A 25,054-nucleotide genomic window follows, 5' to 3' on the forward strand; every position below is an offset into this window, starting at 1 on the left:
CAAGATCCCCCATCAGTGTGCAGGGAGTGTAAAGTAAGAGCAAAGAATTCTAAATGAAATGTGTCCAGTTTGTCCAGTTAAGGGAGAAATCTTATGAACTCAGAAATGATTGCTTTCTTAAGTATAGCCTACACCAGTGGTTCTCAAAAGTTTTAGGTATCAGGACCCCTTAACACCCTTTAAAAAGCCCCAGAGAGCTTCTATTTATTTGCATGATAGCGATCAGTACTTGTAATATCTAAAGTTAAAACTGAGAAATTCTAAAAATTACTTTGTAATTCTCATACAAGTAACAATGATAAACCCACTACCTGTTAACATAGCATGTATTTTTTTTTAAGATTTGTTTATTTGAGAGAGAGGGAAAGAGAGGCAGAGGGAGAGAGAATCTCAAGCAGACTCCCTGCCGAGCGTGGAGCCCGACATGGGGCTCGATCCCCGGACTCTGAGACCGTGACCTGAGCTGAAGTCATGAGTCACACGCTCAACTGACTGAGCCACCCAGGTGCCCCAACATAGCATATTTTTATGAAAAATAACTTTCCAAAGTTAGATTGTAGTGAGGAGAGCAGCCTTGTTTTACATCTTTGCAACTCTTTACCGACTGGCTCAGTAGCGTGGTGGTTTCACTGTCCCGTGTCATGCAGCCTCCTGAAAACCTCGCTGGACACTCAGGACAGAATGCAGGGAGGCTCAGCGCCCGCTCCTTCCGTCAGGAAAATGGTTTTGATGCTTCGGACCCCTCAAAGGGTCTTGGGAGCTTCAGACCATTATTAGAGATCTGGCCTGACTGTCCCAGAAGTGACATCTTCAGAGAGAGTTCAGTAATTCTGCCTCTAATTTTTCGGAGTAGCTTGTCCTAACAAGACATTTTTACAGAAGTATTCCAGTTGTATTCACAAGTGTGTTTTCTTTTGCATTCTCACGTGTGGTAAATGTGTGGTTCAGTAAAAATCTTCACTTACGAGGCGACTTGAGTGGTGTGTCGGTCTGGTACAGAAGCAGCCTGTCTGGCCTGGGGGGGGATGCTGCCTGCGGTCAGCCCGGGTCCTCTTCTTGTGGGCGCCTAAGGAGTAACGTCGCTGTAGTTAGGCCTGAGATCTAAGAAGAAAGAAATTACCACTTGCTGTGGTAGCTGAGGTCCATGATTTTTGACTTACGGTGTTAATGGTACATAACAAGATGTGTTAGGGCCAAAATTTGATCTTTGCCCTATTAATTTTTGTGTGTTTGCCACTTGGATTTAATTGTGGATTATTATTTTTTAACTAAAACTATAATTCGTCTACCCACCTGCACCCCAAGTTAAAAATCCAGTTGCTAGGAAAATCACGCAGCCTACAAGTTAATTCTGCATGCGTGTTCCAAGAAGAAAGCTTAGCAAATGCTCTAGTTTCCAAGAGAATGTTTTGAGCACCAGTCTAAATTTAATTATGCTCTGAGTAATGACCTCATGTAATACATGTTTAGAATTTCTAAGTATTTTTATTTTACTGTTGAGATTGTTCAACAACTTTGGTTATCTTTGAGCAGAGTTATCTTGGACACCAATGGGTTATGTTGTTCGGCAGACATTATCTACAGAACAGTCAGCAGCCCCTAAAAACGTTACTTCCATGATAAACCTAGAGATGGTCGCTTCGTCAGCAGACTCTAAAAGCGTTAGTATGTCACCTCCTGAAGTTTTATCTTCGGATCCTTCCTACAAAGAGAAACACATCCACTCTGCTAAAAAGGTATGTGTCACATTTGGGTTATGTTGATCTTCTGTGCCACTGAATAGTCTTTTTATCTCGGATCCTAACAAAGTGTTTCATTCTGTACTGTAGTCGCTAATTTGAGTTGGTTGTATAGAACCTCAGTCAGGGAACACAAGTGGTAGCTTTTTGAGTAAGGGCCGATGTAGATTTTACACCCATGGTCTTAAAACATCTGTGAACCATTTTGAAGTCTTTAAAGAAGAGATGCTGGCAGAAGTTCATGCTCTGGTGTATAAAGTCCTGCGTTTTTCCCCCCTCGTCTTTCATCTGTTGAATTTAAATTGCTTTTACCTACTAAGGTAAGGGCGGGAAGACAACTGAATTCCACCTTTTGTGGTCATCTGGTATATGTTACTGATTCTTAGTTAGTTGCAGCTTATCTTAAGATAGCATTTCAGAATCCATTTTTCCCTTTTAATTCAAATAATTTTAAGTTGTCATTTTCATCGGTCCCTAGATTTATTTCTCCACAAGCCTTTTTTATTGGTCTAAATTTTGTTCTTGATTTTCATTGTGTATTGATACATTATTTTAGGTGGAAATATGGCCACGTTTGTTGAGTGCAGTGATGCCCTTTTTGAGTAAGAGGACACTTTCTGTTACCCAGAGTGTCATAGACCACCCCCCACAAATGGAAGCTGTGTGTTGACGGTCTGTTGACGGTCTGTTGATGGAGGGAAGGTGTGCTGACAGTTACGGCGAGGTCAGACCTGTATGCTTGTCCTCACGGCTTTATGAACAATGTGAAGGACACCGGAGTTGCGGGCGAGTCCCCCTCTGAGTACACGTGGCGCTACCAGCTGTGGGCATGAGGGCCCAGGCGACACGGCAGGGCTCGGGCTGGGGCCGCCCCTTGGCTGCTGTCTCGCTGTCTGAACCAGAGTTCCTCATGCACAATTAAGATTCTCAGAGATAATATTAACGTTTTTTATTTTCTTAGAACCTTTTTTTTTAAGATTCCATTTATTTATTTATTTGAGAGAGAGACAGCGGGAGCTGGGAGCCCAACGCAGGGCTCAGTCCCAGGACCCTGGGATCATGACCTGAGCCGAAGGCAGACACTTAACCAACTGAGCCACCGAGGTGCCCCTAAAATTGGTTTTTAATTATAAGTGTAAGAAAAGTTTATTTTAGAAAAGTTCTAAGATAAAGACAAGAAAATCGCCTGTAGTCTCACAACCCAGGGGACATGCTCTCCTTGTGTAATGGGGATGGTAGGATCACGATGGTTTTCCCCTCTGAAACTCTGTGTTGTGAGTTCTTATTACCGAAATAGCAAATGTAATACCACAAAGACCTACTCATGAAGGAGGTCATCTTCCCTTTGTTGCCCACCTCTCAGAAGCCTGCATTAACAACTGGGTATATATCTACCTCAGGCTCCTCAGAATGTGAACAAATAGAGGTTAGTTTTTTAAGTTTTTTTTTTTTTTTTCTTTTAAACAAAAATGAGACCATTTTACACATCTCATCCTTCAAAGTTGCTTTTTCACTTATGGACAGGTCCTTTAGGTTAGGAGGTAAACATTCTTTCCAGTAGCCACTGGAGGGTAAGTCCCCACTGGGGATAAAACAGAAAGGCCCTGCTCTCTTAGCGCCTCCATTCTGATAGACCAGCGTGGTGTAGACTGGTGGTGATTGGTGGTGCTTCAGAGGGGACGGAGAGGGACAGGCTGCATGGAGGTGGGACTATCCTTGAACTGGAGTGAGGGCACAGTCCTGGCCTGGATCCAAGTGTGGGTGCATATGCAGAGGCCCTGAGGCCAAGGTGCATTTCACCTGACTTGAGAGGGAGGGTGGGAGCTGTGGGGTCACATTCAGCAGGTGTGGGATGGGCCCACACATTTGTCTGGTTTGAGGGCTCCACAGGGGTTTCAGATGTGTGATCAGGTTTAAGGACCACTGGGCCATGGTGTTAGAAATGGCTCACTCGGATTTATTTTTTTTACTTTATTTTTAAAGATTTTATTTATTAGAGGGAGGGAGTGCGCGCATGTGTGCACATAAGCAGGGGGAGCGGCAGGCAGGCAGAGAGAGAAGCAGACTTCCCTCTGAGCAGGGAGCCCAATGCAGGGCTCGATCTCAGGACTCTGGGATCATGACCTGAGCCGAAGGCAGACGCTTAACCAACTGAGCCACCCAGGCACCCCCAACACACTTGGGTTTATGAAAAGACTTCAAGTTGGTATTAGAGACGTTAAAATAATATTCTCTGGTTTGGAGTAGGTATGTCCAAATCTACCAGTTTCAAAATAATTGGATACGACAGCTTTTTCAACAGATTTCTTTTCCTTGAGAAGTACTCTACTGAATGCTGGGTCTTTGGAAAATAGAGATGAGGAGCCAAACTCTGAACAAAGTTGCCATGTGGTTAAACAACTTGGTATCTCAGGTTTGCTCTGATTCATGGAAGTAAACATTCTATTGAATGTCTTAAAAACCCATGATTTTTGCTGTGTTTTTTGTTCTGTCAAGTCCAAAGCATCACAAGGTGGCGATCCTGAACAGAATGAAGCCTCAAGAAAGCATAAGAAAAAGAAAGAAAAGTCTAAATCAAAATATGAAGTCTTGACCGTTCAGGAACCACCAAGGATTGAAGTACATTTCTATTTATTACTCACCTTTTATGATACAATGAATGGGCCTGCCCTAATAGAAATACAGATTCATACGGGCTTCCTAAGTGAAAATCTCCAACATTCCCTTTGATAATCTTTGCCCAGTGCTAAAGAGAATAGCCGTCCCCCATACTCTTCGCTTTGGCGGCCCAGCTCAGTGGCTGAGTCCTAGTGGGCACCCGGCGAGCGGGTGTGTGCGTGAGTAGTCGAGAGGGGTACTTGTGTGGAGATCTAGTGGTGTGCATACTGTAGTGCTCATACTTACTCCTTAGTACCTTGTTCACCTGTTTTTCCTTGCTTTGGCATGCTGGCTTTTGCAGGGTCTCCTTTTCTATCCAGAAATGTGAATGTAATGTACCTCACTCTAGAGAGAAATTAGAATCCCATAGCTCCATCATGGGCCCTGGCCAGGAGAATTGCACAAACTTGCAGTAGCACTCTGTGAACTGTTTTCTTGTGGTACCGCAAGATAGCCCCTGTCCTGCAAGGAGTTGCCCTGGGTTCAGACTCAATACCAGACTCAACAGCCTGGCTCCGGGTGCTCAGCTCTGCTGCGTGCCATCCGGCTTAGGGCCAAACCTGAGAGTGTCCCACAAACCTGAGGGCTCCCAGGGCTCTTGGCACACTCCCTGAGGACACTAGGGTTCCATGTGTGAAGGCCTACGATCCTGGCAGAACATTATGGTTTGGGCCAACAAGTAATTCATAGAGTTCTGCTCCCATATCCCACATAACTTCTCTGAGTCACCTAAAATGCTAAGAAAAGCACGTCAGATGTTTTTAAATGACTTCAACATCGTCATTAGAGGCCTGTTGCCCTATTTTGTATTTTATTTCTATTTTCTAGCCTGGGAGCAGCCCACGGGACAGGGTACTTCCATCACCTGAGTCTAGACTGACAATTACTCTGACGGAAACACAGTTGAAGGCTGGGTGCTTGAACACGTTTGTGCCCGGGGGTCCGGGGCATCTGCGTCCTCAGGGGCCCGCCCGCCTGCTCTCCAGGGCAGTGGGATTAGAACTGTGGTCTTTAAATCTGTTTCTAAGAGTAAAACAGTTTGGGGGCTGTTTTAGATCCCCTTCGAACTCTGTGGGAGCCTGTTACAGACAGAGAACACGGGCAAGGAACAGCTTGCACGTGGCACACTTGACTCTTGTGATCTGCGAAGAGCTAAAGGGTGTGTGGTTTACTTAGGATGCCGAGGAGTTCCCCAATCTGGCAGTTGCGTCTGAAAGAAGAGACAGAGTAGCATCTCCGAACTTTCAGTCCCAGCAGCAGCCGCAGGTAATTTTTAGATTGACCCTGTTGTTGCTTTAGGCCTAACTTTTCTTGCTCAACTAAACTCTCGAGAAAAACTCTTTTCCAGACTTCTTTATGTACCAAGAAAGGTGGTTTGGGTTTGATTTCTTCCTTTACTGGAGAATCACATGCAGGGTGTCGGCCTACAGTTGCTGTAGGTGCACGCGTCTGTCACCTTCGTGAGAAGACCGCTGGTAGCTACCATGCTACGTCAGAAAGCGGGGAGCACGGGCTGCTGGGGGTCTTGGACGCAAAGCTAAAAGGTTGCCTGTGTATTCGGGAAACAGGAGTTTCTTTGTGAGGCAGCAGTGTCTGACAAAACAAAATAAGGAGACCCCCCCCGCCCCCCACCGCAGATTCAACTCTAAGCGGTCAGTACAAGGTGAAGAGAGGACTCTCCTTGAGCCCCCTGCCCCGCTGTGGATTCGTCATCCAGGTGGAGAACTTGCACACTTGGTCCCATTTCTTCACTGGTCTCCAGCATCCTCACTGCCATTTTGCCTTCTCAAGTGGGGGCATTATTTTCACATCTGTGAGAAGTAAAATTCTAAACGTTGTGCAGATTCACTGGAATTCCCGTGGTATAGCGTGGTCCTCTTCCGTCCCTGGCGTGGAGTCTCTGTAGCTGCTGCGTGGCACTCTGGGCTCGCCCGTTGACGGGGCCCTCGGCCGGGCCGGAGGGCAGGGTGGATGTGCTGAGCGCATGCGTGCGGCAGCTTGCCTCGGCAGCTTTTCACACGGCCTCAGGCCCCAGAAAACAGCTCTTTGAAGTAGAGCACGCTTCGTGCCTAATTTCATACCTGCTGCGTGCATTTTGGACTTGTGTAAATTCTTGGTCGTATCCCCGTGATTCCATGGCATTCGATCGGCTCCTCCAGGCAGTTGGAGGCTGTGTGGTACCGAGGAGACAGTAACACCGATCGGTTAGCCTCACGCACGGACTCCTGTTGCCAAAGGCTCCGCACAAGTCCTGGTTTCTTCCCTGCAGGTGTGTGCTCTTCTTCACAGTGCAGATGCAGACAGAGAGAAACCCAGGGCTAGGAGAGAAGGAGGAGATAAAGAACCACGGCAGTCACATTGGAAGATAATGTGGGATTATCTGGGTTTTTCTTTAATTTTTTAAAGATTTTTTTTTTAATGGTCACTATAAATAGATTTCATTTTATCTTTTATATGGCTTTTTGTCATAAAACAAAAAGCACACTTGTAAAATATCCTATCCTAAGAAAACTTCTGATTTTTTAATTATTTAGAATAATTTTAAAAATAGTGGAAAGAAGAGCCAGATTCCAGTACAGTTGGATTTGGGAGGAATGCTGGCAGCCCTGGAGAAGAAGCAACACTCACAGAGTGCAACGCCGTCCTCCAGACCTGTGGTGGTCTCAGGTAAGAGCGGAGCGGCTCTTTGTCTCTGGGGAAATGGGTGAGAGTCTCTTCCAGATAGGCTGCTCTGTGACTGTCTTACCTTTAATCAGAACAGCATGGTACTGGGATATAATGGAATAGGTTGGGAGTCCAGAAATAAACCCACATATCTCTGGCCAGTGAATTTTTGACCAAAATATGTTCATTAAGAGAACAAGGAGCGGTTTTGAAAAATGGTGCTGGGACAGCTGGATTTCCATGTGCCAGGGAAAGCTGGGCTTCTGCCACACACTGTATGCGTGGTTAAAGTGGAACAATGACCTAAATATAAACACTAAGCCCAAAAAACCCTTAGAAAAAAACAAAGGTGGGGCGCCTGGGTGACTCAGTCGGTTAAGTGTCTGGCTCTTGGTTTCAGCTCAGGTTGTGATCTCAGGTGGGGCTCCATGCTCAGTGGGGAGTCTGCTTGAGATTCTCTCTCCAAAAAAAAGAAAGAAAAAAAACAAAGGTAAATTTCATGACTTAGGATTAGGCAGTGAATTTTTAGCTAGGACACCAAAAGCACAGGCCACAAAAGCAAAAATAAATAGGATTTCATCAAAAACAAGAACTTTTGTGTACCAGAGGACATTATCAAGAAAATGAAAAGATAATTTACTTACGGAAGGCGAGAAAATGTTTGCAAATCATATATCTGATAAGGATTTGATGTCCAGAGATCTGCGAACTCCTCCTACAGCTCAACAATAAACACCCACTGAAAAATAGGCAAAGGACTTGACATTGCTCCACAAGAAGATACACACATGGCCAGTAACACATGGAAAGATGCTCAACATCATTAGTCCCTAGACGAATATGAGCCAGCACCACAGGGAGATAGTTCTTCATACCTGCTATGGTAGCTGTGGTCCAAAACATGGAAAATAACAGGTGTTGGCAAGGATTTGGAGAAAGTGGAGACCACTGGGAAACGGGAGAGGGTGAGACCACTGTGGGAGGCAGTCTGGCAGCTCCTCAGAACGTTATGTAGGGGGGTTGCCGTGTGCCCGGCAATTCCCTACTCCATGTGCACCCAGACACTTGCAGGCCAGCGCTCATAGCAGCATTATTCCAAATAGTTAAAAGTGGAGACGCCTCCAAATGTATATCAGCACAAATGGGTAAACAGAGTGTGGTCCAGCCATACAGTGGACTGGTACTCAGCCTTAAAAGGAAGGAAGTTCTGCCACCTGCCGTGACATGCGGAAACGTGAAAACTAATTCTGCTAATGAAATCAGCCAGCACAAAAGGGCCCATGCTACATGAGAGATCTAGAATAGACAAGTCACAGAAAGGGCTAGAGGGTACCTGGGGTTGAGGGTATGGGGAGTTACTGATTCGTGGGGACAGACTTTTAATTTGGGGCACGAAAAATTTTGGGGAATAGGTGGGGGTGATGGTTGCACAACATTGTGAATGTAATTGATGCCCCTGAATTGTGCGCTTAGGAATACTTAAAATACTAATTATTGTAAGTTACTTAAATACGATGAGTTTAAGAAAGGGCAGTTAAGTGGTGTAACACTTATGTGGTCATGAGCCTAAAATATTTACTCCCTGGTCCTTTAGGAAAAGCTGGCTGGCCCTGATCTGTCCACCCATCGGTATTTTATTTTTTGGGGGCATTTCAGGGTTGCAGACCTTGGCCGATGTCACCTCTCAGTGCTGCAGCGCGTGTGACATTGACTAGCATTTATGGTTCTTGTCTTTGGAGGTGAAGCATGCGTATGGTGAAACGCACAGATCTTAGGGATGCCCTTTGCAGAGTATCCCAGCCTCCGTCAGCACCCTTGGAAGCTCCCTTGGCCCTGCCCAGCAGGTTCCTGCTGGGCCCCAGGCAGCCCCGTGCCTGTTCTTTGTCACAGATTTCCTTTTCCCTGTTGTAGAGCTTCACAGAAATGGGATCCTGCAGTGTATGCTCCTTCGTGTAAGGCTTCCTTCACTCATCAGGGTGTTTTTGAGATTTACTCCTGTTTGTGTGTGTGTGTGTGTGTGTGTGTGTGTGTGTGTGTAGTTCCTTTTTGTTTTTTGTTTTTATTTATTTATTTTTTTAAAGATTTTGTTAGAGAGGGGCGCCTGGGTGGCTCAGTTGGTTGGGCGACTGCCTTCGGCTCAGGTTCATGATCCTGGAGTCCCGGGATCGAGTCCCGCATCGGGCTCCCTGCTCGGCAGGGAGTCTGCTTCTCCCTCTGACCCTCCTCCCTCTCATGCTCTCTGTCTCTCATTCTCTCTCTCGCAAATAAATAAAATCTTAAAAAAAAAAAAAAATTAAAAAAAAAGATTTTGTCAGAGAGCATACGCACGCACGCACAAGCAGGGGGAGGGGCAGAGGGAGAAGCAGGCTTCTCTGCTTGAGCAGGGAGCCCAGTCATGACCTGAGTGGAAGGCAGACACTTCACTGGTGCCCCGCTTTTTTGTTTTTTATTCAGGTGAAATTCAAGTAACATAAAACTACTGATTTTAAGGTGTATAATGCAGTGGTGTGGAGTTCATCCACAGTGTTGTGTAGTCTCGTTTTTCTGGTTCCACACTTTTTCATCCTGCGAAAAGGAGACCCCTGCCCACTAAGCTCCCCATTTCCCCAGCCCCTAGCAACCCCCAGTGTGCATTTTCTCTGTGGATTTTCCTGTTCTGACGTGTTACGTAAATGGAATGGTACAATTTGTGACCTTTTGTGTCAGTCTCTTTTCTTTCTTTTTTTTTTAAAGATTTTATTTATTTATTAGAGAGAGAGCACAAGCAGGGAGAGGGACAGAGGGGGAGTGGCAGAGGGAGAGAGAGAAGCAGGATCCCCACTGAGCAGAGAGCCTGATGCGGGGCTCGATCCCAGGACCCCGGGATCATGACCTGAGCCGAAGGCAGACGCTTAACCGACTGAGCCCCCCCAGGCGCCCCGTGTCGGTCTCTTTTCACTTGGGAGAGTGTCTTGGACTTTCGTCCGTGTTCCTGCGTCAGCATTTGGCTAGTTTTTGTGGCTGAATCCTATTCCTTCAGCCACGGTTTGTTTGCCCATTCATCCCCTGACGGACATTTAGGTTGTCTCCACCTTTGGCTGTTGTGAATAGTACCTTGGTGCTGTTCAGGTACCGGTGTTTGAGTATCTGTTCTTGATTCCCGTGGGAGGGAACTGCTGGGCCACGTGGTGGGGTATGTTTACTTTATAAATCTGCCAGACCTTTTCCCATACCGCGTGTGTGCTATCTTACGCTCACCAGTAGTGTGTGGACTCTGCTGCTTCCACATCCTCACCAGCATTTGGTCATGTCCGTGTCACTTGTAGCCTTTCTCGGGGACCGGGCTGGAGGTGGCATATTTTTGAAGCTGAAAATTCGGAATGCCGTGGGTCATTTTTGTACGGGCTGCTGGATGGTATGCAGCGAGCATTCCTGAATAGCATTCTCATGGCTGCCGTACGAGGAAGCTTACGTGGCACTTTGAGAGTGGCGTCACCCCCAGCCCAGCACACAGCCTTACAGTTCTGAATGCAGTTAATTGAGCTGAAACACAGCGGCTGAGGCAGCAGCAAACAGCGTGTCCCTCGTGCCTCTGTTTCTCCCCGACGCTGCGTTCCCAGGCGCCGTGTGGGAGCGTGCCGAGAGCGCGGGCTCTGGGCCTGTCTCGGACTTTGGTCAGGTGCAGTGAAATCCCTGGGGCTGGGGCCAAGGTTGGGGAAGGGGTGTTTTTAGCAAGCACACGGGAGGATTTGTTGTTCCGTCCTCTTTTTTTTACTTTTCGTTATGGGAAATAACCAAAGGTAGAGAGTGCAGTGAGGCCTGTCACACGAGTGTTTCCCAGCTCCCGTGGTTGTCAGCATTGTGCCGCTCTGGTTGTGTCTGTGACCCAACTTTTAAGTTTTCTGAAGTGCTTCTAAGCACCTGGTAGACGTTACATCATTTCCTGTGTAAGTACGTCCGTTGGCATGTCTGACTGGCAGTGGCTGTGTGTTTCCACGGACCACCCGGCCATCCTCCGACGGTGTTAGTGCTTGTTTCTCACTAGGGTCTACTCTCCAGTCTGTATTTAAATTTCCTTGGTTGTCTCAGTGATGTCGGTAATTTTATTGGTAGCAGGATCCACAGTTGGGGTACATTGCGAGTCTGAGTGACTAGTAGACACACCAAAGCTTGGGACCACTGCCCCTTTGGGTAGTCTTCCCTGCGCATTGCTTTTCTCAGCTCATTTGGGAAAGGCCTCTAGGGCTTTGCTTGTAGACAAGTGTTGTTTTCAGACTAGTGCAGGTGCTTTGGTAGGAGGTGATAATTTATGGGTTACCGATGGGCAGAGTCAGCTTTTCCTCGGCAGTTAGTTTTGGGCTTGTTCTGTATTTTTTGCTGAGGTGGTGAGTCAGGTGTGGCCACAAGAGGAGATAGAAGAGAGGCTCAGGAAAACGCAGTTTATAATAGTCCCAGGTTCTAAAGACAGGAGGCACAGCCACCTGGGCAAGCACCAGCGTAGATGGCAGGCAGAGGACAGAAGCAAAGGGAGGCTTTAGGCTGGAGCCTTTGTTGGGGTTTCCATGGGCAGGAAAGGGTGCACTGTTTAGGACTGGTCAGTTTGAATAATTGCGATGAGCCCTGCGCTAGAGGTATCCCTGGTTGCCCCGCCCCTGGCCCTGGGATGATTAAGGGATGTTGCCTGCTGGCTGCACAGGCCAGAGGAGGTCTGGATCTGGGTGGACTAGTTTGCTATCAGCCATGTTCCAGGCTGGACCCTTTGGTATCTCTAAGAGTCAGCGGGCCCAGGAGGGGCACTCTCCTTAGCTGTGAAAGCCTTTAAGATGTCAAAACATCATGATAAACAGAAAATACACAAACATAATGCAGGGCTTCAGTCATGGGTCACAGCAGAAGTTACTTTAGCCTTATGTTTTTCAGAGCAGGTATTTGAGTAACCTGCATCAGCCTCAGAGAAATCGGGAAGACTTTCAGCCACCCCTCTGATTCTGCAGAATATAGCTTCCTGGGGAGCCTGCAGGGGGCTGTGTAAGCTGTTGACTGAGCTTTCTAGACCTTCAGTCAAAGGGGAAAGCACGAAGGCAGAGGAAAAGACCTCTGAGGGGTACGAGATGGCTCTTTTGGCACTAGGTTCAAGTTGGACCTTTTAGATGGAATTGTGTGTGAAATAAACAGTTGAGCAAGGAGTGGGAAATCAGAAGAGATTTTTTTTTTTTTAAAGAAGCATCTTGTATTTTGGTTTGTAGAACCCATAGAGGTGGAGGAGTAATAGAAACTTTAAAATTGGCTAGTCAGAAACCAAGAAGATAATTCTGTAATCACATGTGACTAAAAATACATAATACAGATGGTCAAATCGTTCTAAAATATTTTTAAGAGGCAAATTTTGTGTTTCCTGGCCCAGGTCACATTTTTAAGTAGTTTCAGGTTGAATTGTGAGGCTGGGATTTTGATAATATCGAAATGATATTTTGGCCAGAATCCCAGGAATGCCTAAAGCCCGATGTGCCCATCTCCTTCCCTTTTGACATTACTAATGGAACCATCTTTACCAGGAAAAGTAAAAACCAGTGAAGAGGAATTCAGGGTTTCTCTTTATCTTTAGCTGAGTCAGTGCCAAGTACCCCTCTGCAGAGCTTTCTGGCGAGAACACAACTTAACTCAAAGGGCTTTGGGCTTGAGTCTGTTCTGGACCCCAAATCAGGTCTGCCCACCTGGCTGCCAGGATGATGAGGAGAAGATACGTGCTTTTACTGGCAGCAGAGGGAGGAGTAGCTGTGGTTCCTTAGCAGACAGTGCCTTGAAATCTACGGTGTGTTTCTTTTAGACACATATAGTCACATTTTTCTTTCTTACCCAGTAGACAGTCTCTGCCTCTTGAGTGGGGTGTTTCCTTCATTCACATTTAATGTAATTGTTACTGTGGTTGGATTTACATCTGCTGTTTTGCATGTTTTTTAATTCTGTCATGTCTTCCTTGTTCCTCTTTAATTGTCTTTTATGTTAAGTAAATAATTTTTTAATATATATATATTTATTTATTTTTAGAAGCAGGAAGGGATGGGGCGGGGGGAGAGAGAGAGAGAATCTTAAGCAGGCTTCACGCCTGGGGCTGGATCCCACGACCCTGAGATCAGGACCTGAGCTGAAATCAACAGTATGACTCTTAACCGACTGAGTACCAAGGCGCCCCAAGTAAATATTTTTAGAGTACCATTTTGATTCCTTTATTAAAATTTTTAATTTTCTTAAAAATAGGAAGGTAAGTGGTTGCTCATGAATAAGGAAAGTGATTGCTCCAGGAACCACAGTATACGTATGAGTGTCTGCACTGGAGAAACTTTACTCCAGTGTAACCCTTCTCTCCCTCTCTGTCTGGGCTGCCGTTGTCTGCGTCACACCTGCATACGTTATAAACAAAACGGTATGGTGTTGGAAGGACTTCTCTCTGCAGTCATGTCTTTTGAAGAAACTAAGACAAGGAACGAGAAGAAAATGTGTGTTTGCCAGCTTTATATTCACAGTTGTCCATGTTCTGTATTTATTCCTCTGGAGTTCATTACCGTCCGGTGGCACTTCCGTCAGCATCTCTTCCGAAGGCCTTCCTCTCATATCATACAGGGGTTTGCTAAGCAGCAGATTCTCTCATGCTTTGTTTGTCTAGGAACGTCTTTAGTTTGCATGTAGTTTTGGAAAGATAGTTTTGCTGGATATAGAATTGCTGCTTGGCGATTTTTTTCTCTCTCAGGGCAGGCGTACCTTGGAGATATCATGAGTGTGGTTCCAGACCACTGCAATAAAGTGGATATTGCAGTAAAGCAAGTCAAGATTAATTTTTGTTTTCCAGGGCATATAAAAGTCATGCTTACACTGAACTGTAGTCTGTTAAGTGCAACAGTGTTACGTCTAAAAATCAGTGTACATGTCTTTTTAGTATTTATTTGTCAGAATGAGAGTGAGAGAGGCAGGCAGAGGGAGAAGCAGACTCCCCGCTGAGCAGGGAGCCCGATGAGGGACTAAATCCCAGGACTCCAGGCTCATGACCTGAGCTGAAGGCAGATGCTTAACTGACTGAGCCACCCAGTCGTCCCAACAATGTACATATCTTAATTAAAAAATACTTAAAAAAAATGCTAACCATCATCTGAGCTTTCAGGAGCCATAATCTTTTTGCTGGTGGAGGGTCTTGTTTGATGTTTCAGGCTGCTGACCCATCAGGGTGGTGGCGGCTGTGGCCATTTCTGAAAGTAAGACAACCCTGATGTTTGCCGCATGGATTGACTCTTCTTTCAGGAACAATTTCTCTGTAGCATGTGATGCTGTTTGGTAGCATTTTACCCACAGTAGGACTTCTTTCAAAACTGGAGTCCAGGGACGCCTGGGTGGCTCAGTCAGTTAAGCATCTGCCTTTGGCTCAGGTCATGATCTCAGAGTCCTGGGATTGAGTCCCATGTCGGGCTCCTCCCTGCTCAGCAGGGTGTCTGCTTGTCCCTCTCCCTCTGCTCCCCTCCACCGCTGCCCTGCTCGCACTCTCTCTCTCTCAAAAAAAATAAAGTCTTAAAAAAAAACTGGAGTCCCTCCTCCAACTCTGCCTCTGCTTTACAACTGGGTTCACGTGATATTCTAGATCCTTTGTTGTCATTTCAGCAGTCTCGTGGCATCTTTACCAGGTGTAGCTTCCATCTCAAGAATCCACATTCTTTGCTCATCCATAAGAAGCAACTCCTCATCTGTCCAAATTTTATCATGAGATTGTGGCAGTTCACTCCCATCTTCAGGCCACACTTCTGATCCTGGTTGTCTTGCTGTTTCTCCCACATCCACAGTGACTTCCTCCACTGAAGTCTTGAACCCCTCAAAGCCACCCATGAGCGCTGGAATCAACTTCTTCCAAACTCCTGTTCATTCACTTCCCGTGAATCATGCATGTTAATGGCATCTAGGATGGTGAATCCTTTCCAGGATGTTTTTGATGGACTCTGCCCAGATCCATCAGAGGAATCACTATCTGTGGCAGCTGTAGTCTTACTAAAGGTATTTCCTAAAGAATGAGAGTTGAAAGTCAGAATTACCCCTGGATCCATGGGCTGAAGGATGGATGTGTGGTAGCAGGCATGAAAGCAACATTAATCTTGTCCATCTCCATCAGAACTCCTGGCTGACCAGGTGCACCGTCAATGAGCAGTTATATTTTGAGCGGAATCTTTTTTTTTTTGAGCCATAGGTCTCAGTTTTAAGTGGGCTTAAAATAGTCAGTGAACCATGTTGTAAACAGATGTGCCGGCCCCAGGCTTTCTTCTTCCATTTAAAGATCACAGGCAAAGTAGATGTAGTATAATTATTTTTTTTTCCTAAATTCCAGTGTATTTAACATACAGTGTTATATTAGTTTCAGGTGTATGGTATAGAAATTCAGCAATTCTGTACATTACTCAGTGCTCATCACGGTAAGTGTACTCTTAAACCCCATCACCCATTTCACCCATTACCCTGCCCACCTCCCCTCTGGTAACCATCAGTTTGTTTTGTATAATTAAGAGTTTGTGTGGTTTTTTTTCTTTGTTTCTTAAATTTCACATGAGTGAAATCATGTTATTTGTTTTTCTCTGACTTATTTTGCTTATCAGTATACTCTCTAGATCCATCCTGTTGTTGCAAATGGCAAGATTTCCTTTTTTTTCTTTTTACAGTTAAGTAATATTCCACTGAATATATGTATTTATACCACTTCTTTATTCATATATCAGTGGACACTTGGGTTGCTTCCGTAATTTGGCTATTGCAAATAATGCTGCAGTAAACATAGTGGTGCATATATCTTTTTTGAATTAGTGTTTTTGTATTCTTTCAGTAAATACCCAGTAGTGGAATTACTGGATCATAGGGTGGTTCTATTTCTAACTTTCTGAGAAGCCTCCATCCAGGTTTCCACGGTGGCTGCACCAGCTTGCATTCCCACCAGCGGTGCATGAGGGCTCCCTTTCTCCATATCCTCGTCAACACTTGTTCCTTGTGTTTTTGATTTAAGCCATTCTTACAGGTGTGAGGTGAGATCTCATTGTGGTTTTGTTTTCCATTTCCCTGATGATTAGTGAAGTTGAGCATCTTTTCATGTGTCTGTTGGCCATCTGGATGTCTTTTTTAGAGAAATGTCTGTTCATGTCTTCTGTCCATTTTTAATTGGATTATTTGTTTTTTTGGTGTTACATTGTATAAGTTTTTTTTAATGTGTTTTGGTTACTAACCCTTTCTTGGATATGTCATTTGCACATATCTTCTCCCATTCAGTAGGTTGTCTTTTAGTTTTGTTGATTGTTTATTTCACTGTGCAGAAGCTTTATTTTGATGTAGTCCCAATAGTTTATTTTTGCTTTTATTTCCCTTGTCTCCGGAGACATATCTAGAAAAATATTGCCATGGCTCATGTCAGAGAAATTACTGCCTATGCTCTCTTCTAGGATTTTTATGGTTTCAGGTCTCACATTTAGGTCTTTAATCCATTTTGAGTTTATTTTTGTGTATGGTTTAAGAAACTAGCTCATTATTTGGCATGTAGCTGTCCAGTTTTCCCAACACCATTTGTTAAAGAGACTGTCTTTTCCCCATTGTATATTCTTGCCTCCTTTGTTGAAGATTAATTAGCCATATAATTGTGGGTTTATTTCTGGGTTTTCTATCCTGTTCCATTGATCTGTGTGTCTGTTTTTTGTGCTAGTACCGTACTGGTTTTTTATTTTTTTAAAGATTGATTAATTTATTTATTTTAGAGAGAGGGAGAGGGAAAGAGAATCTGAAGCAGGCTCGGCACTCTCGTGACTCTGAGATCATGACCTGAGCTGAAACCAAGAGCTGGACGCCCAGGCGCCCCAGGACCATACTCTTTTGATTACTGGAGCTTTGTAGGATAACTTGAAGTCTGGGATTGTGATACCTTCAGTTTTGTTCTTCTTTTTTAAGATTGCTTTGACCATTTAGGGTCTTCTGTGGTTCTATAAAAATTTTAGAATTATTTATTCTCGTTCTGTGAAAGATGCTGTTGATATTTTGAGAGGGATTGCATTCAATCTGTAGACTGCTTTGGGTAATATGGACATTTTAACAGTATTTGTCCTCCCCATCCATGAACATGTTTAAGATTTTATTTACTTATTTGACAGAGAGAGAGAGAGAGAGAGAGCACAAGCAGGGGGAGTGGCAGGCAGAGGCAGAGGGAGAAGCAGGCTCCCCACTCAGGGAGCCTGATGTGGGGCTTGATCCCAGGACGCTGAGATCACGACGAGACCATGACTTGAGCCGAAAGCAGAGGCTCAGCTGACTGAGCCACCCAGGTGCCCCAGCATGGAATATCTTTCCATTTGTTTGTGTTATCTTCAGTTTCTTTCGTCAGTGTTTTTTGGTTTTCATAGTACACGCATCTTTTACCTTCTTGGTTAAGTTTATTCCTAGGTATTTTATTGTTTTTGGTGCAATTGTAAATGGGTCCGTTGTCTTTATTTCTCTTTATGGTATTTCATTATTAGTGCATAGAAATGCAGTGGATTTCTGTGCATTGATTTTGTATCCTGTATCTTTACTGAATTCATTGACCAGTTTTAGTAGTTTTTGGTGGAGTCGAGGGTTTTCTAGATATATTATTGTATCATCTGCTCATAGTGAGCGTTTGACTTCTTCCTTACCAATTTGGAAGACATTTTTTTTTATCCTTCTGTTTTCTGATTGCTGTGGCTCGGACTTCGGGTACTATGTTGAATAAAAGTGGTGACGTCCTTGTCTTATTCCTGACCTTAGGGGAAAGCTCCTAGTTTTTTACCATTGAGTGTGAGGTTAGCTGCGGATTTTTCATAGATGGCTTTTATTATGTTCAGGTATATTCCCTCTAAACCTACTTCGTTGAGGGTTTTTATCATGAATGGGTGTTGTACTTGGTCAAATGCTTTTTCTGCATTTGTTGAAATGATCATATGGCTTTTATCCTTTTTCTTATTGGTGAGTGTATCATGTTGATTTGTGAATATTGAACCACCCGTGTATCCCAGGAGTAAGTCTCACTTGATTGTGATGAATGATTTTTTTTTTTTAATGTATTGTTGAATTCAGTTCGCTATTTTCTTTTCTTTTTTTTTTTTTTTTTTTAAGATTTTATCTATTTGACAGAGAGAGAGACAGCGAGAGCAGGAACACAAGCAGGGGGAGTGGGAGGGGGAGAAGCAGGCTTCCCGCGGAGCAGGGAGCCCGATGCGGGGCTCGATCCCAGGACCCTGGGACCGTGACCTGAGCCGAAGGCAGACGCTTAATGACTGAGTCACCCAGGCGCCCCTCAGTTTGCTATTTTCTTGAGGATTTTTGCATCTGTGTTCATCAGAGATAGAGGCCTGTAGTTCTCTTTTATTGTGGCGTCTTTATCTGGTTTTGGTATCAGGGTAATGCTGATTCATTCATAGAATGAATTTGAAGCTTTCCTTCCTCTTATTTTTTGGAATGGTTTGAGAAGAGTAAGTATTAACTCTTCTTTAAATGTTTGGTAGAATTCACCTGTGAAGCCATCTGGCCCTGGAATTTTGTTTGTTGGGAGTTTTTTGATTAGTGATTCAGTTTCACTGCGGGTAATCGGTCTATTCAAATTTTCTATTTCTTCCTGATTCAGTTTAGGGAGGTTATGTGTTTGTAGGAATTTATCCATTTCTACTCTATGCTAGCTTGTTGGCATATAATTTTTCATAATATTCTCTTATAATCTTTTGTATTTCTGTGGTTTTGGTTCTCTTTCATTTCTGATTTTGTTGATTTCAGTCCTCTTTTTTTTCCCCCCATGTGTCTGGCTAAAAACTTAGTCAGTTTTGTTGATCTTTTCAAAGAACCAGCTCCTGGTTTCATTGATCTGTCCTATGTGGTTTTTTTTTAGCCTCCACATCATTTATTTCTGCTATAATATTTGTGATTTCCTTCCTTCTACGGGTTTGGGATTTTGTTTCTTCTTTTCCTAGCTCCTTTAGGTGTAAAGTCAGGTTGTTTATTTCAGATTTTTCTTGCTTCTTGAAGTAGGCCTCTATTGCTATAATCTTCCCTCTTAGAACGACTTTTGCTGCATCCCAAAGATTTTGGACCATTGTGTTTTCATTCTCATTTGTTTCCATGTACTTTTTGATTTCTTAGTTGACCCATTCTTTGTTAATGTTAGTAATCTCCTTGTATTTTTGTTCTTTCCAGATTTTTCCTTATAGTTGATTGCTAGTTTCATAGTGGTGTGGTCAGAAAAGATGCATGATATGACTTTGAGCTTCTTGAATTTGTTGAGACTTGTTTTGTGGGCTAATATGTGATCTGTTCTGGAGGATGCTCCAAGTGCACTTGAAAAGAATGTACATTCAGCTGTTTTAGGATGGAATGTTCTAATTGGATCCATCTGTTGGATCCATCTGGTCCAGTGTGTCATTCAAAGCCACTGATTCCTTGTTGATACTCTGTTTGGATGATGTATCCATTGATGTTAGTAGGATGGTAGAGTTCCCTACTATTAGTGTATTACTATTGATTACTTACTTTATGTTTGTTATTAAATGCTTTTATGTATTTGAGTGCTCCTACTTAGGGTGCACAAATATTTAAAATTATTATGTCTTCTTGTTGGATTGCCCTCTTTTTTTTTTTTTTTTAAAGATTGATTTTATTTATTTGTCAGAGAGAGGGTGAGAGAGGGAGCACAAGCAGGGGCAGAGGGAGAGGGAGAAGCAGACTCCCCACTGAGCAGGGAGCCAGACGCGGGGCTCCATACTAGGTCCTGGGATCATGACCTGAGCCAAAGGCAGATGCTTAACTGACTGAGCCACCCAGGCGTCCCTGGACTGCAGTTTTGAAAGAAGTCCTATTGTGGGTAAAATGCTGCCAAACAGGATCTCATGCGACAGAGAAATTGTTCCTGAAAGAAGAGTCAATCCATGCGGCAAACATCAGGGTTGTCTCACTTTCAGAAATGGCCACAGCCGCCACCACCCTGATGGGTCAGCAGCCTGAAACATCAGACAAGACCCTCCACCAGCAAAAAGAGGGAGAGGGAGAAGCAGACTCCCCACGAGCAGGGAGCCCGATGCGGGGCTCCATCCCAGAACCCTGGGATCATGACCTGAGCCTGTTTCTCTCTCCTTCTACTCTGAATGACAGCCTTGCTGGATAGTCGTCTCAGCTGCACTTTTTTCCTTTCAGCGCCTTGAACATACCATGCTGTTGCTAAGTATCCGCGCAAAAATCCGTTCATAGCCTTAGGGGGGATTCCTTTGGATGTAACTATTCTCTCTCTTGCTGGTTTTGTTTTGTTTTGTTTTGAGAGAGAGGGCGGGGAGAGGGGTAGAGGGAGAGTGAGAGAGAATCTTTTTTTTTTTTAATTTTTTTATTGACATATAATGTATTACTTGTTCCAAGGGTACAGGTCTGTGATTCATCAGTCTTGCACAATTCACAGCGCTCACCATAGCACATACCCTCCCCAATGTCCTTCACCCAGCCAGCCCATCCCTCCCACCCCCCTCCACTCCAGCAACCCTCAGTTTGTTTCCTGATATTAAGAGTCTCTTACGGTTTGTCTCTCTCTCTGGTTTCATCTTGTTTCATTTTTCCCTTCCTTCCCCTATGACCCTCTGTCTTGTTTCTCAAATTCCTCATATCAGTGAGATCATATGATACTTGTCTTCCTCTGATTGACTTATTTCGCTTAGCATAATATCCTCTAGTTCCATCTGCGTCATTGCAGATGGCAAGATTTTTTTTTTTTTTTGATGCATAATATTCCATTGTACATACATACCACATCTTCTTTATCCATTCATCTGTCGATGGACATCTTGGCTCTTTCCATAGTTTGGCTATTGTGGACATTGCTGCTATAAACATCAGGGTGCACGTACCCTTTCGGATCCCTACCTTTGTATCTTTGGGGTAAATACCCAGTAGTGCAATTGCTGGGTCGTAGGGTAGCTCTATTTTCAACTTTTTGAGGAACCTCCATACTGTTTTCCAGAGTGGCTGCACCAGCTTGCCTTCCCACCAACAGCGTAGGAGGGTTCCCCTTTCTCTGCATCCCCGCCAACATCTTTCGTTTCCTGACTTGTTAATTTTAGCTATTCTTTTTTTTTTTTTTTCCTAAAGATTTTATTTATTTATTCATGAGAGACAGAGAGAGAGAGGCAGAGGGAGAAGCAGGCTCCCAAGGAGCAGGAAGCCCGATGCGGGACTCGATCCCAGGACCCTGAGATCATGACCTGAGCCGAAGGCAGACGCTTAACCATCTGAGCCACCCAGGCGCCCAATTTTAGCTATTCTGACTGGTGTGAGGTGGTATGTCATGGAAGTTTTGATTTGGATTTCCCTAATGCCGAGCAGTGTTGACCACTTTTTCATGTGTCTGTTGGCCGTTTAGATATCTTCTTTGGAAAAATGTTTGTTCATGTTTTCTGCCCATTTCTTGATTGGATCATTTGTTCTTTGGGTGTTGAGTTTGATAAGTTCTTTATAGATTTTGGGTACTAGCTCTTTATCTGATACGTCATTTGCAAATATCTTCTCCCATTCTGTTGGTTGTCTTTTGGTTTTGTTGACTTTCTTTTGCTTTGCAAAAGCTTTTTATCTTGATGAAGTCCCAATAGTTCATTTTTGCCCTTGCTTCCCTTGCCTTTGGTGATGTTTCTAGGAAGAAGTTGCTCAGCGGCTGAGGTCGAAGAGGTTGCAGCCTGTGTTCTCCTTTAGGATTTTGATGGACTCCTGTCTCACATTTAGGTCTTTCATCCATTTTGAGTCTATTTTTCTGTGTGGTGTAAGGAAATGGTCCAGTTTCGTTCTTCTGCATGTGCCGATTTTCCCAACACCATTTGTTGAAGAGACTGTCTTTTTTCCATTGGACATTCTTTCTTGCTTTGTCGAAGATTAGTTGACCATAGAGTTGAGGGTCCATTTCTGGGTTCTCTATTCTGTGGTGAGGGAGACTCTTAAGCAGGCTCCACACCCAGCACAGAGTCTTATCAGTCCCACGACCCTGAGATCATGACCTGAGCCAAAAATCAAGAGTTGGATGCTTAACCAACTGAGCCACCCAGGTGCCCTTTTCTTACTGGTTTTAAAATTCCCCCTTTATTAGTACTTTTTGCCATGTTAATTACTAAGTATTTTGGTGTGGACCTCCTTGGGTTTATTTTGTGGGGGACTCTCTGTGCCTCCTGCATCTAGATTTCTGTTTCCTTCCTCAGATTTGGGAAGCTATCAGCTATTATTTCTTCAAATATATTTTCTGCCCCATTTTCTCTCTCTTCTCCTTCTGGGATCTCTATAATGCAAATGCTACTACTCTTGATGGTGATGCTGAGTTCCCTTAATGTATTCTCATTTTTTCTTACTCTTTTTCTCTTTCCTGTTCAGCTAGCTTGTTTTCTGTTCCTCTGTCCTCTCTAGGTCGCTGATCCATTCTTCTGTTTTCTCTAGTTTACTGTTTATTCCATGTAGGGTATTTTTAATTTCAGTTACTGAGTACTTCATCTCTGATTGGTTCTTTTTTAAAAATGTTTTCTCTCTCTGTCAGTGGTCTCACTGAGGTCCTCCACTGTTTTCTCAAGTCCAGTGAGTATCTTCATGACCAGTACTTTAAATTCTCTATCAGGTGTATTATCACCGTTTTTGTCTTGCTGTGACTGTACCCTGTTCTTTGAGGTGGGACACTCTCTTCTGTCTCATTTTGTCAAACTCTCTGTGTCTCTTTCTCTGTGCTGGGAAAGTCAGCCATGTCTCCTGCTCTTGAGAGTCATGGCCCCATGAAGAAGAGGTCCTGTTGGGCCGGGCAGTGTGGTGTCCCCTGCTCCCCAGGGCCTGGCACTTCAGCGAATGTCTCCTCTGTGGGGTGCTTGTGGCCTACTGCTCTGTGGCCTGGCCCTGTTTTCCTTCAGGCCACTCATCTGCAGTGGCTCTCTTTGCCTTTTGAGGGCAGGGTTTGGTCCGTGGGTTTTTGGTGGCCAGTCTGGGGCCGCCTTGGCCTGAGTGAGTCAGACCAGCTAGTTGTCAGAGGGGCACTGTCACCGAACCATAGGTTGTCCCCTGAGAAGCTTCTGTGGGTAGGCGGGCCCTGCAGTCTGACAAGATGTCTGCCCCCAGCCCACTGCTGGGGCTGCACTCGGACTGGTGTGTGTGGTTACCTTCCCTCTTCCGGGGGCAGGAGTCACTGTGGAGGGGTGCTGGCCCCTCTTGGGGCTGCTTGCACACTGCCAGGCTTGTGGCACCACTTTGGATGAGCTTGGGCCTAGGGCGTATTGGAGGGGTTAGGTTTGCAGGAGGACGCAGGGGTGGGGCTCCAGGTGCCGCCAGTGGGGATGTGCAGTGGGCAGGGAGCGCTCCTGTGGGGCCGGCAGGCAGGCAGGCGGGGGGGGGCCGCAGGAAGAGTACGGGAGTGAGGCGCCCGGTGCTGGCAGGGTGCGGGCCGGTCCACTGTGGGAGGGATGCTGTAACCGCCCCGGAAAACCCCTGCAGAGGCCGGGGTGGGGTGTCGGGGCCCAGGCCATTATTACTGTGCTGGTTCCTGCAGGTTTCTGTGTATCTTGGCTGGGGGGGTGGCAGAGGGAAATGGCACCTGCCAGCTCTTTTGTTCTCTGAAAAGTCTCCCAAGGATCCCTGCCCCTCCAGTGTGGGCTCTGAGATTAGTAAACAGCCCTCCCTCCCGTATACCCCAGGCGCTTTCAACCTGCTGCTGCTTTGCTGTATCTCCGTGAGGCTCTTGTGCGGTCTCCATTCCCTGCCACCCTCCAGCTCCCCCAGAGCTGAGCCACTGGTTTTAAAGTTTCAGGGGCTCCACCCCACTGATTGGTAGGGCCTGTCTGGTTTTCAAAGCCCGATGTTACGGTGACTCATCTTCCCAGTGCAGATCCCGGGTGCCTGGTGTGGGGTCTGCTCTTCTCCCCTCTCTGCACCTGGTGCATTTCTCCCTCCTGCGGACAGCCCTGCGGGTCCTTTGGGCTCCAGACCATGTCCACCCTTCCTGTCCCTCTTTGATGTGCCCGTTCTCTACATTGAGCTGTAGAGAGTCTGTTCTGCCAGTCTTTGGGTCCTTTTCTGGGTTGTTTACACTCATGTCGGTGTTAGCTTAGTGTAACTGTGGGATGAGGTGAGCCTAGGAGCCTCCTACTTTGCTGTCTTCCCTGGAAGTAAGATTTAGCATAATTCTTAAAGGCCCTAAGATTTTCAGAATGGTCCGCGAGCATTCAGCTTAAAGTCACCAACTGCATTGGCCCTGACAAGACGATCAGCCTGTCCTTGGAAGCTTGGAAGACAGGCACTGACTTCTCCTCTCTAGCCAGGAAAGCCCTAGATGGCATCTTCTTCCTGTGGGAGGCTCTTGCATCCACACTGAAAATCTGTGGGTCAGTGGAGCCGCCTTCGGTAATGACCTCAGCTCCATCTTCTGGATCACGTGCCGCAACTTCGCCTTGCACTTTTACGCCCTGGACACGGCTTCCTTCCTTAAACCTCAGGAACCGATCTCTGCTAGCTTTAGACTTTGCTTCTGCAGCTTCTTCCCCGCTCTCCACCTTCACGGAATTGAAGAGGGTCAGGGCCTCGCTCTGGGTTCGGCTTTGGCTGAAGGGAATGTCGGGGCTGGTCTGATCTTCTGTCCAGAGGACTGACACTTTCTCCGTATCAGCAGTAAGCTCTTTGGCTTCCTTATTGTCTGTGTGCTCAGGGTGCATGTGCAGTTTCCTTCAGGAACCACCTTGGTATTCGGAACTTGGCTGTTGGACACAAGCAGCTTAGCTTTGGCCAGCCTCCGCTTTCAGCATGCCTTCCCCTTGTGTGAACACGTAAAGGCCGCTGGAGCGTTGTTACTGGGCCCCTCTCTGGGAATGGGCCGAGGAGAGGGGGAGACAGGGCTTAAGCTGGCCGGCTTGTGGTGCCCCAGAGCAGTTAAAGAGTAGAACCGAGGATCACTGGTCACAGATCACCATGACCAATAATAGGAACGACGAAGTTTAAGAAATGGTGAGAATCGT

General features: G+C 45.3%; 1 protein-coding gene across 6 annotated transcripts in view; it reads left to right on the forward strand.

The window, feature by feature from the left end:
- The window catches only part of SECISBP2 (SECIS binding protein 2), a 47,643-nt gene that overhangs the window by 10,861 nt on the left and 11,728 nt on the right, over positions 1–25,054 (forward strand). For 2 of the 6 annotated variants that reach the window (XM_045882123.2, XM_045882124.3), the window contains exons 7-10: positions 1,534–1,736; positions 4,236–4,358; positions 5,574–5,663; positions 6,932–7,064. In XM_045882123.2, the coding sequence (XP_045738079.1) occupies positions 1,534–1,736; positions 4,236–4,358; positions 5,574–5,663; positions 6,932–7,064 (549 nt within the window). The remainder of the gene's footprint in view (positions 1–1,533; positions 1,737–4,235; positions 4,359–5,573; positions 5,664–6,931; positions 7,065–25,054) is intronic. The other 4 variants (XM_045882125.2, XM_045882127.3, XM_064579472.1 and 1 more) reach the window with 3 other exon arrangements.

The sequence above is a fragment of the Mirounga angustirostris genome, unplaced genomic scaffold (assembly GCF_029215605.1).
Source record: "Mirounga angustirostris isolate CCGP_5_RB_7025 unplaced genomic scaffold, mMirAng1.0.hap1 SCAF_15, whole genome shotgun sequence".
In the NCBI taxonomy this organism is placed as follows: domain Eukaryota; kingdom Metazoa; phylum Chordata; class Mammalia; order Carnivora; family Phocidae; genus Mirounga; species Mirounga angustirostris.